Raw genomic sequence first — 12,132 nt, 5'->3', positions numbered from 1 at the left:
ATTAGAATGTGTGTAACTGGATTTCTCACGCTTGTGAAAAACTTGGAGTTGGCCTAAGAATTTTAACTGTTTCTGACAACTGTAGGATATTCTCCTACTTTTTTTATTCTAAATATGATAAGGAATCTCTTGGATTTAATCAAAACTATTTTAATTTGTGTTCCGAAGATAAACAAATGTCTTACGGGCTTGGAATGGCATGAGGGTGAATAATTAATGACAGAATTTATAAATTAAATTTAACTTCACCAATTTTTAATTTGATTTGTGCACCACTTTGGGTCAACATTTGTTGCTCCCCTTAGCATGTACCATACGAGCAGCTCATCAGGACTTGGAGTGGAGAGAAATTTGGCCAGAGGGCTTCGGTTTTTAGGGTTTTGGCTGTAATGTTCTGTGTAGAGAGAGATGGGGTGGAAGATATCGACAAGCCCTGCCAAACACACCAGGCAGCAGCATATGGGACGCAGACAGGCTGTGTGTGCTTGTTCTACACATGCTGGACCACAGTAAGCGTGGATCTGTCTCAGCTGGCTGTCGTCATGCCGTTTTGACGCAGCTCTCAGCGCTAGCTGTGTTAATATTGGAAAACAGATGCAACCCGCATCAAACTTAAAAACACGCAGTGCCGTTATGAAACTCGACAGAGATTGTATGTGTGCATATGTGTGTCTGTTTAAAGCTTAAACTTTTTAAACTTAGAATTTTACCAGTGTTTGGACAACCAGATGTGCAAAATAAAATGACAAGCAATCATATGTTAAAAAAAAATGAGAAATACTATTTAGAATACATGTCTTTGATTACCACAGACTATAATTCGCCTTCCTCAAAAATACAGGCTGACAGAAGTGCATCAACAAGTGCAAAAAATATTTTTGTATCTGTCAAGACTTTTGTTTGGTTTTACAAACTTGACGGATGTTTTTTACCCTTTTAATGTGAGGTTTGTGATGTTAACACATTCCGTTTGTCGCTTGTTTTCTATTATTATTGCATTGCACTATCTAGCCCCGCCCACAGTGAAATCTCATTGGTCCAAAGTAGCACTACTTTTATTATTAAACATCAAAGATGTTCTGATTGGCTGTGATTTTGCCTCTTTGGAGCATTTTGGTTTCGATGAGGACAGAAACACATCTGATTAAGTCTGGAGGGCATCTGGTGGAATTGTGGGTAAATTACAGTATGGCCTGGGTTTGGCAGTGTGATGTCAGATGACTGGCAGTTGCATTCTTGCTCGTTCTTTCCCCCTCAGCCTCAGCAAAAATACGACAGACAGTCGTGAAAATCCCTCGTTCAGTGCGATCGGGCTCATCATCAACACACGGTTATCAGGAATATCTGTTTTCAGTACAAGTGACGAACAGAAACATGTACAATAATTTTCTTCCATTTTTGCTCAGTTATTTACAAAAAAGTTTTTCAAAACATGAAATCAGAAGACTTCTCCTGTTTATCATCAACATTTATAATCAAGAATAACGGAAAAACACCGAGCACGCACACACATACAGACGCACGGAGTCGAACGGAAACGGAAAGAGAAGAAGAATTATTACTTGTAGCGTCATTTTTAACGTCATTCAGAAGAAGTCGCACTAAAACCCTGACAGGGAGGAGTCACGCTTCATGACGGACAGCTCTTCAAACCAATAAAGAGAAGCGCACGGGGAGCTGGAGCTGGAATGACAGAGCTAGACAGATAAAGAGAGAGAGATCCAGAAACTGACGGACACAATTTGGACAGCAATCTGTCAGAAGAGCTGAAATATGTCACAATCACACTATGACTGACCATCACACACACCACAGAACCAAACTCGCTCTAGTCAAGCCCTTCTGATATTAGAGAGAGACAGAAAGTTTCCACACCTCCACAGATCAGATGAGAGCATTTGGATCTTTACTAACCATCTTTTTTGGAGCTACAACCCAAAAATATGTCAAAAAAACAACATGAACAAAATGCCTGCTAATGCTTTGACAAATGTTAAAAGGGTGACCAGCCTTGTAGTGTGTGTTTGGAAAATCTCCTTATTACCTCACTTATTTCTCAGAGACACAAATGAGACTAAACAGAGACTCATAATGATTTTTCTGAGAGTAATCACACATGCATCTCCTCTAGGTTAAATCTTGTAGTGTGTGTTCTGTAAATCACAAATTTATCATCTCAATTATTTCTCACAGACAGAAATAAAATTAAATTTAGATTTGTGTAGTTTTCTCCTGAAATAAAGACCCCAGAAATTGCACATCCATCTTATCTAACTTCCATTTTGTAGTGTGAGCTCTGCAAACCACATATTAGATCTCTATATTATCTTAATTATTTCTCAGAAACCTAAATGAGACTAAATGTAGATTCCTGCTGGGTTTTTCCTAAGAAAAAGCCCACAATAACTGCACAAGTATCTCCTCAAGCTTACACAATAATTTCCTTGAGGTTACAATTTTTCTGAACGCGCTTTGCACATCACAAATTAGATCTCTATATTATCCCCATTTATTCTCATTTGTGTCTCTGAGAAATTATTGAGATTTGTGCAGATTTTTCCTTTGAAAAAAATAACCCATTAATCACATATGGATCTTCACAAGCTTAAATTTTGCAGTGTGTGTTCTACAAATCACAAATTAGATCTCCTTATCATCTCACATATTTCTGCAAATCGCAACTTAGATCTCTATATTATCTCAATCATTTCTCAGAGACACAAATGAGATAAAATGGAGATTCTTGCTAATTTTTCTTCTAAAAAAACCCCCCACAGTAATCACACATGCATCTCCTCCAGTTTACATTTTGTAGTGTGTGTTCTACAAATCCCAAATTAGATCTCCTTATCATCTCAATTATTTCTCAGCAACACAAAAGAGATAAAATGGAGATTCACAACGATTTTTCCTCTGAGAAAAAGACTCCAATAATCACATACGCATCTCCTTTAGGTTACATTTTTTTAGAATGCGCTCTACAAATCACAGATTAGATCTCTATATTGTCTCAAATATTTCTCAGACTTAAATGAGACTTAATAGAGATTCTTGCTGATTCTTCTTCTGAAAAAACCCCCACAGTAATCACACATGCATCTCTTCGAGCTTACATTTTGTAGTGTGTGTTCTACAAATCACAAATTAGATCTCCTTATCATTTCAGTTATTTCTCAGAGACACCATAGAGATTAAATGGAAATTCATGCTTTTTCTCCTAAGAAAAAAACCCCAATAATCACACATGCATCTCTTCTCTATTTTAGAATGCACTCTGCAAATCATAAATTACATCTCAATTATTTCTCAGAGACACAAATGAGATTAAATGGAGCCTCATGCTGATCTTTTTGAGAAAATTTCTTTAGTAAGCGCGCACGCATCTCTTTAAGGTTTTAGTTGCTGTTCATGCTCACTTTATGGCTTTATACTTTTACATCCAGTCTCACTTGTGTTTTTTTCCAGATTAATTTTAAGGAGAAACATCTGAGACAAAGTTGATACTTGATAAAACATGGCCAATATTTGAGAATTGAGCGATGAGCAACTGCAGAGCTATAAAATGTTCAGTTTAACAGCTGCTCAGTTGAACACCTCCGACTGAGACCCGCATGATGCAACCCACTGGAAACATGCGCTAAACTCATTTTTTATTCTTTTTTCTTTCTCACTCTCATTTCTGAGGAGCATCTAATTTGGACCGGAGGAGTGACTGATGTACGGCATCTGCGTGTGAATTTGTCTTTCTGATAATGTTTGTGTAGGAGCCAACGCGGAAACCGCCGCTTCGTGTGAGTGGGAGATGCGTGACGTGCTCAGGCGTGTGGAAAAACTGTTTTTTAAATCAGTAATTTGGTAAAATGGAGAACTGAATTTATTGTTGCAGGTTAATGAGCTGAAAAACAATTGCATGTGTTTGTGATGCTTTGCACAAGCATGATTGTGTGTGTGTGTGTGTGTGTGTAAGAGAGAGAGAGGTAACTTCAGCTCAGTTTCCTCCCAAAAGGTCCAAGCAGAAAATAATTCACAGTGACACTGACTGCCAAAACAATCATACTGCTCTAGAACACACACACACAGGTGAACGCATGTGCATGCGCACACACACACTGAGTGGAGCAAAGGTGCTGGTCAGCACAGGGGTCAGTCAGACTGCTGACTGCGTCTTGTGAGAATAACTAAATAAAGCTCAACTGTGCTACGTAAACACGTTCATCCCACAGGATGTACTGGATTTATTCTGGAGTTATTAAACGATAAATTTTACAACAGATAAAGTGTTATTTATGTGCCGCTAACAGCACCGGACAAAACTGCAACTTTTATGTTTTTGCATGCACAGAACTTACTACCATGATGCCAGGTAGTGCCGAGTGGTTGAGCTGTTGTTGCGGGGTGGATGTTAGGCTGTTCTGGATGATTTTAGGGTGTTCTAAAAGGCTGTTAGGATGTTTTGAATGGTTGCTAGGGTTTCTAAGTTGTAGGAAGCTGTTCTTGTTGGTTGCTAGGGTGTTCTGGGTGGTTTCTAGTTGGATGTTTAGGCTGTTATGGATGCTAAGTGAATTCTAGGGCATTTTTGGTGCTTGTTAAGTTGTTTAGGATGATTGCTATGTTAGTTGGTATTAGGGTATTCTGGGTCATTTCTAGGTCGATGATAGGCTGTTCTGGATGGTTGCTAGGGTGTTACGAACGGTTGTTAAGGTGTTTCGGGTGGTTTCTAAGTGGATATTTCACTATTTTAGATGGTTTTAGGGTGTTTGCTAGGATGTTCTGAGTGGTTGGTTGCTAAGCTGTTGAGCGTGGTTGTTAGGGTGTTTTGGATGGTTTCTAAGTGGATATTCGGCTGTTCTGGATAGGTGCTAGGATGTTCTGAAAGGTTGGCTGCTAGGGTGTTTTGGATGGTTTCTAGGTAGATATTCAGCTGTTCTGGATGGTTGCTAGGGTATTTTGGATGGTTTCTAAATGGATATTCGGCTGTTCTGGATAGTTGCTAGGATGGTTGGTTGTTAGGGTGTTGAGCATGGTTGTTAGAGTATTTAGGATGGTTTCTAGGTGGACTTTAGGCTGTTCTGAATGGTTGCTAGGAATTTCTGAGTGGGTTGCTTGCTAGGGTGTTTTGGACGGTTTCTAGGTGGATGCTGGGCTGTTCTGGATGGTTGCTGGGGTCTTTTGAATTGTTTCTAGGTAGTGGATTCTAGATTGATGTTGGCCCTTGTTTGAATGTTTAAGATGGTTATAAGCATGTTCTGGGTGGTGTCTAAGTGGATATTAGGCTCTTTTGGACAGTTGCTATGGTGTGTTAAGGGTGTTCTGGGTCATTTCTCATTAGATGCTAAAACTGTTCTTGGTGGTTGCTGGGGTGTTGAGTGTTGTTGTTAGGGTGTTAGATGGTTTCTAGATGGATTTTCGGCTGTTCTGGATGGTTGCTAAGATGTTCTGAGTGGTTGGTTGCTAGGCTGTTGAGTATGGTTTTTCGGGTGTTTTGAATGATTTCTAGGTAGATGCTAGGCTGTTCTGGAAAGTTGCTAAGGTGTTTTAAGTGGTTGCTAGGGTGTTCTGGGTCATTTCTAAGTGGATGATAGGCTTGTATTTAGGGTGTTTTGGATAGTTTCTAGGTGAATATTGGGCTGTTCTGGTTGGTTGCTAGAGTGCTCTGAGTTGTTACTAGGTGGATTATAGACTATTTTTGACCCTGGTTAGGATGTTTAGGATGGTTGTTGGCATGTTCTGGGTAGTTTCTAAGTGGATGTTCTGGATAGTTCTTAAGCTGTTCTTGATGGTTGCTAGAGTGTTGAGTATTGTTAGGGTGTTTTGGATGATTTTAGGCTGTTCTGGATGGTTGGTAAGATATTCTGAGTGGTTGGTTGCTAGGCTGTTGAGTATGGTTGCTAGGGTGTTTTGGATGGTTTTCTAGGTGGATCCTGGGCTGTTTATTATGGATGGTTGCTAGGGTGTTCTGAGTAGCTGCTTGGTGGATTCTAGGCTGCTTTGAGCTCTTGTTAGGGTGTTTAGTATGATTGTAAGCATGTTGTGGGTGATTTGCATGTTAGGCTGTTCTGGTTGCTATGGTGTTTTAAATGGTTGCTAGGCTGTTGTGGGTCATTTCTAGGTGGATGACATATACTAAATTGCTGTTAAGATGTTGAGGGTGGTTGCTAGGCTGTTCTTTGTGGTTGCTAGGGTCTTCCTTTCTTAATATAACAAAGTAATTAAAATTCACTCCATTGTTTCAGGAAGATGTTGATGTCAACCTGCTCCAACAACAGACTCACAATGTGCAGGAAGTCAAACCAATGGCTTACTTATAGTTGACCCTGAACATTAAACCTCACCTTTGAGTTAACATACGATTATAAAAGAGTGTGTCTGAACCGGGTTTGTTGTCTGACACACATTACAGAAGTTAAACTGTCCAGAACTCAAACACTGACCCTGATTCACTGACTCAATATTTATTTTCTCCAGTCAGCAGCAGCGTAAGTGACGGCAACACCGGTAACACATGTGTGCATGCACAAACACACACGTACGACGGTCCACTAGCTTTGACTGGTGAAGCAAAAACAAGGTGACCTCGACAGCACCTGCTTAGACACAAACTGACTGAAAATGTGCTCAGGTTGGCTTACACGTGCACACACTCAGCAGATGTTGCATCACAGCATTTGTGTACGCTAAAGGCTAAGGATATGGAGAACGAACACAAACACACACAATTTAAGCTGTACTATTATCTGATTACATCGAGCACATTAAAGCGCTCTATTAAACGCTCCACTGATCTGAGATGGCTCTTGGCTGAAAGCAGATGTACTGCGGACCCTTAAATACAGTCTGGAAGATGCACTGCATCGCTGCCTCCGATCTGCCAAAGTTCCGCCTCGGCACGGACAGTCTATTAAGAACGCCAGAATCAAAAATCAGCTGAAAATCGTTACGAGGCCTTCTGGTGATTTTATTCAGCTGACCATTTATCAGCAGTAAAAAACATTAACACCTAAAGAAATGAGAACACAAAATTCCCACTAAAAGCTATTTTATTCTACACAACAGTAGACGCTCTTAGTGGGTCGCCATGCCCATTGCTACTTGCTTTAGCTTGGTAGATTGTCTAAATATTCTTAAACACTTTTGGTTGTGGAATAAATTAATATTGAGTGACTTAGGCATATGAAAAGAATATTTTATCAGTGGCATCCACAATGCTACATCGCTGGCAATGTAAAATCAAACCTATGTTAGCAGTCAAAAGTTTAGACACATTTGACTGAATTTATGTTTCGCATTATAGGCAAAGTTCACCCAAAAATGAAAATTACCCCATGATTTACCAAGGTGTATATGACTTTCTTCTTTCAGATGAATGCCATCTGAGTTACATTAAAAATGCCCTGGCTCCTCCGAGCTTTATAATGGCAGTGGATGGGTGTTGAGACTTTGAAGTTCAATAAAGTGCATTCATCCATCATAAAATGTACTCCACATAGAGAGATTACGGTTTATAAAGTTTTAAATATGGATATTTTTCTTACACAAACACATCGATTCACTCCAGGAGGCCTTTATTAACCCCCCAGAGCTGTGTGGAGCACTTTTTATGATGGATGGATGCACTTTATTGGACTTCAAAATCTCAACAGCCACTCACTGCCATTTTAAAGCTTGAAAGAGCCAGGACATTTTTTAATATAACTCTGACTGTATACATCTGAAAGAAGAAAGTCATACACACCTTGGATGGCTTGAGGGAGAGTAATTCATAGGGTAATTTAATTGGTAATAGGGTAATTTAATTGGTAATTTAATTTAATTAAATTGAATTAATGATTAAAAGAGTACAATACATGTATCCAAATTTTTAGAATGGTAATGTACATTAAAAAAAGTAGCATGCAACTACAGATTAGCGTTAGTAAAACACAAAATATCAACTAGTTATTATTAAAACTAATATTAGAATATGTATTAAATGCATTAAGCTAAAAGTATTAATCTTGCATCAAATTTGCTATATTTTAGGCCGTTCTGGATCATATTTTGTTATTGCTATGCTTACTGAGTGCTAAAAAAACTTTTTATAGCTCCTGACATTTAGGTGGAAAATAGTCTGTCCTGTTCAAGGTCTCAGCCCAGAATAACTAGTTGTTCTTGAGCTGGAGTGAGAAATTGGACGGCGTCCTCTGCTTCTGTGTCTCGATGTCAAGCTGAGCGTCTCTACACAACTGCACACTCACTCCGTCCCCATAGCGACCCAATGGCAACGGCACCCTCCATAGAAACGCCACACCTCAAGCTAACACATGCCTCGTCATGCCGCGAGCAGCCGGTTGGCATAAACGACACGGCCTTGACAAACACACATATATAGAAAATAAAGAGAGAGAAGAGACAAAGATTGCCTGTCCAGCCCAGTCCAGCCTCCCCGAATGCAAATGTTTGCTCTTTAAAACGCTCCTCCCTTAAAATACAAAAAACTATTCATTATTGTATTAACAATTACTATTATATTTCTCAGTGTTACACCATTAAAAAGTGCAGCTCACATTTCTCCAACTCTTTTCAGAGGAGAAAAGAGAAAAAGAGTCTCATAATAAGACCGAAGGAAGCCATGAGAAAATAGAGCAGCATATTCACACATTTTGATTATTTTTAACATCAATGAAGATACACATTAATGCTGTAATACACGCACAGGCGAACCTCACAAAACTTGTCAAGAACATGTCGGGGCCAGATTTTACCTCATAATCAAAAGAAAGAAATGTAAAATATTTTTGGCATAAAGAAAATGAAGACTGTTTTTGAGACGATTCACTTTTTTTTTTTTTTTTTGCAATTGTGATATTATTTCCATGAGAAATGAGCACTGGCAAAGTACAAAATTCAGCAATATTTGAATTGTAAAATATTCATACATTGTGTGCAGTAATATTAATTGCATAGCTTTAATGTATGCATCATTTTAGAAAAAATTACATTAATCAGAATGACGCCTAAATTTTCTGTCCGACTGCATTTTTTTCAGTTAAAAATTGAAATGCATTAAAAAGATACCATATATATGAAGTACCTCTCCTATGTATGGACCCACTTTAACTTTTCAAAAAAAAGATATTTGTAATTTTTCTGTTATTCAAAGTGTCAAAATATCACGTGGCACGACCATCTGGCCATAACTGTTGTTTAGGAAATGTCTTTGAAATTACTCTAAATTTATTCCGATAAATTTTCTGCACTATATAGCATGATTTCCAGATTTTTTAATGATATAAGGCTTTTGCATCATTTGGAGCAACCACTCATCATGTGGTGCAACCAATAATAGGAATAACTGTATTAAAATAAAAATATAAATCATTCTTAAGTGAATGGTATTTTTTAAAACATTTTTATCAATTTTATGCAAAAATAAGTCTGCTAACTACATTTAAGAAGGCAACTCTGAAATTCTAAAACAAAATTATGAGATCATTATTTACGAGAACTCAAAATAAATGCAGATACTTTGTTTCTAAACACTTTCATTACTGAGAACATCTAAAAGCATGTTTTAAAAAATTAATTAATTTCAATATAAATCATGGTCGCACCAAATGACATTTTTTAAGGCTAGACCCAATTCATTGAGATAAAAACACTAAAATCACTTAATTTTAAATTTTAAGTGAATTTATGTGTACACAACACTCTTAATGTTTGAACGGTTACAACAGATATATTTTTTTTGTATTTTGAAATTGGCCTGTCAAAAATTCTTATACGTCAATGACCCATATGTGTGTATATATATATATATATATATATATTCATTTGTAAAATATTTATACATCATGGTAGCATGGTACAGCCTTTAATTTATACTTTATTAAATTTTATATAAATAATTTTTTGGTAAATTCTTTATAGTAATGAGCATTTAGGGGTAAATGTGTTTTTCATAAAAAATTATATCACAATAAAATGCAATTGTGCTTAAAATCAGTCTTCATGATCTTTATTCAAAATACAATTTTTTATTTTTTTCTATTGACTTTTTGGGTAAAACGTGACCAGGTCATGTTTCGGTGCGATTCATCCCCGCTACCTCCTGAAACAGTCTCAAACGCACACATACGCGGGTAAAGGCAGGTTTTTTTCCGTTAACTGGAGGGTTTCTGTAAAAGATCAGCCCCTATCAGCGCACACATACACACACACACATACACACAAAGAAACACGTCACTAGAGCAAAGTGTGGCGAGAACTATCCAGCGCACGTGGCGCGAAATCAACTTTTTGCTTCTATATTTCACAGCAAATCTGGAAGAACAATTCTGATTGGTTTCTTCAAATGTCCTTTCGATGAAAAAAAATGACATCAAGTTTCCTTTTTTTTTAATGTGTGTGTACTTTTTTTCCCCTTCCATCCGGATTCCATCCAGAAGACCTGGAACGATCCTTCGAGAAAGTCGTTTTCTTTTTTCCGCCCTGGTGGTTAATGTTTTTTAACGATATTTCGGTTGGATCTACGACACGTCACTCACAGCACACGGACGACAAGGGATCCCGAGAAAAAGAGGGACTTCACTACTATTGTGCCAGCGATAAAGAGAAACCACAGAGGAAAAAAAAGCAAAATAGACAAGGATGGAGTCCATTTGCTGTCTGTTAGTCTCCAGATGGCGTAAGGTTTCAATGTCTACAGCTTTCAGCTGAACCAATCGGAGCTGTTTACTTAGAAGAAGAAGAGAGAAGAGAGGATAGAGAGAGAGAGAGAGAGACAGAGGAAGGAACAAAGATACGGAAAATCAGGTCAAGTGGGAAAGACGCGGAAAAAGGCTTGGAGAGGTCAGGGATTGCGAGAAAAACAACTATAAATGGAGACTAAAAGAAACGAGAGGCTGCTAATGGAAAGAGGGCGTCTCATTTCCCCTCATGGCTTTAATTACAGCGGCCCTCCGGGGCCGGTTGACTCGCACGGGACGTCTGAGACCTGGAAAAATACAACTCCCAGAGTTCCTGCGACTCGATCCGTTTCAGCAGTGGCCAATTTAAAGGCTGCCAAATGAGCTCCCACGAGCCTCCGGGTCTAGACGTAGGGGCTGGTTGAACGAGGCGAGGGATGGGGCCGAGGTGTTGCGTTCACACATCTGAAGGATGTCAGACCTCTCCAGCCCGAGGAACACGGGGGAATAGGGTTGAAAAAACAAAAACAGGAAGGAAACAACATCCTGGTAACGTGTAGTTGCTGCGCGTAGCATGGCTTTGTTGGATTCAGCGACTATCCCAGAGTCCAGAACGGATGCTAATGCACAAAAGAACCATTGGCGTAATTGGCTAAAAAGCAGGCATTTGTACTACATGTTACCAGACGGAGGAGAGATCGAAGGAGACAGAAGCTCGAAGGTTAAAGGTTACAAGAGTGGATGGCTAAAAGTACCCGTGTTGTGCCGTCTGGCAGCAAGTTAGTCTTGTGCATAAGGACGGGGTTTCGGGTCAAAGGTCAAATGGGATTCAAGGGGGGGAAAATTGGAAATGGAGAGGGCGAATCAGGCTTTGAGGGCGTGCCACTGCGCCACGTTCGTGCGTGGTCGGCTCAACATGTCCTTCCAGTGTTTGACCTCGCCAGGACCGCTCTTCCATGACAAGTAGATCTGAGAGAGAGAAAATGAAAAAGAAAGAGATGATGGTAAACAAGACTGAAGGGCACAGCAGGGTTCCCGCTCTTTTCTAAAGCAGGTAGGGGATCGTAAAGAATTTAACGGCTTGTTTCCAATTCCACTAAATGATTCTGGTTCCTAAACAATTCCATTAACGATTCCAAAGAACCTTATTTTCTGTTGTCATGCTGCTTTTGATTCAGTACGGCCGCTGAATCGTGGTGCCGGAAACACGGTCAAAGGACTTTAGCGGAACAGTGAACAAATGCAGATGTTCAAGAATCGTTAACAGAATCAAATGTCATGGAAATCATTTGATTGCAGTATTTTTTTAAACAATAGATCTGATTCACAACCTTACTTTAACCACGTATATTTTTGAATTCTACATACAGAGGTCAAACGTTTACATACACCTTGCAGAATCTAATCAAAATGTCAAAATGTTCATTATTTTATTAAAATAAGAGGGATCAAACAAATGGACAACTAA

General features: G+C 38.8%; 1 protein-coding gene across 3 annotated transcripts in view; it reads right to left on the bottom strand.

Annotated features, from left to right (window-relative positions):
* Positions 1 to 8,836: 8,836 nt before the first annotated feature.
* The window catches only part of syt7a (synaptotagmin VIIa), a 184,253-nt gene continuing 180,957 nt past the window's right edge, over positions 8,837 to 12,132 (bottom strand). For all 3 annotated transcript variants that reach the window (XM_051099144.1, XM_051099145.1, XM_051099146.1), the window contains one exon: positions 8,837 to 11,633. In XM_051099144.1, coding sequence (XP_050955101.1) covers positions 11,529 to 11,633 — 105 coding nt within the window. In that variant the 3' untranslated portion in view covers positions 8,837 to 11,528. The remainder of the gene's footprint in view (positions 11,634 to 12,132) is intronic.

This window comes from Labeo rohita, chromosome 25, assembly GCF_022985175.1.
Source record: "Labeo rohita strain BAU-BD-2019 chromosome 25, IGBB_LRoh.1.0, whole genome shotgun sequence".
NCBI lineage: Eukaryota > Metazoa > Chordata > Actinopteri > Cypriniformes > Cyprinidae > Labeo > Labeo rohita.
The sequence above is the reverse complement of the archived record's forward strand: the minus strand, read 5'-3'. Positions and strand labels throughout refer to the sequence as shown.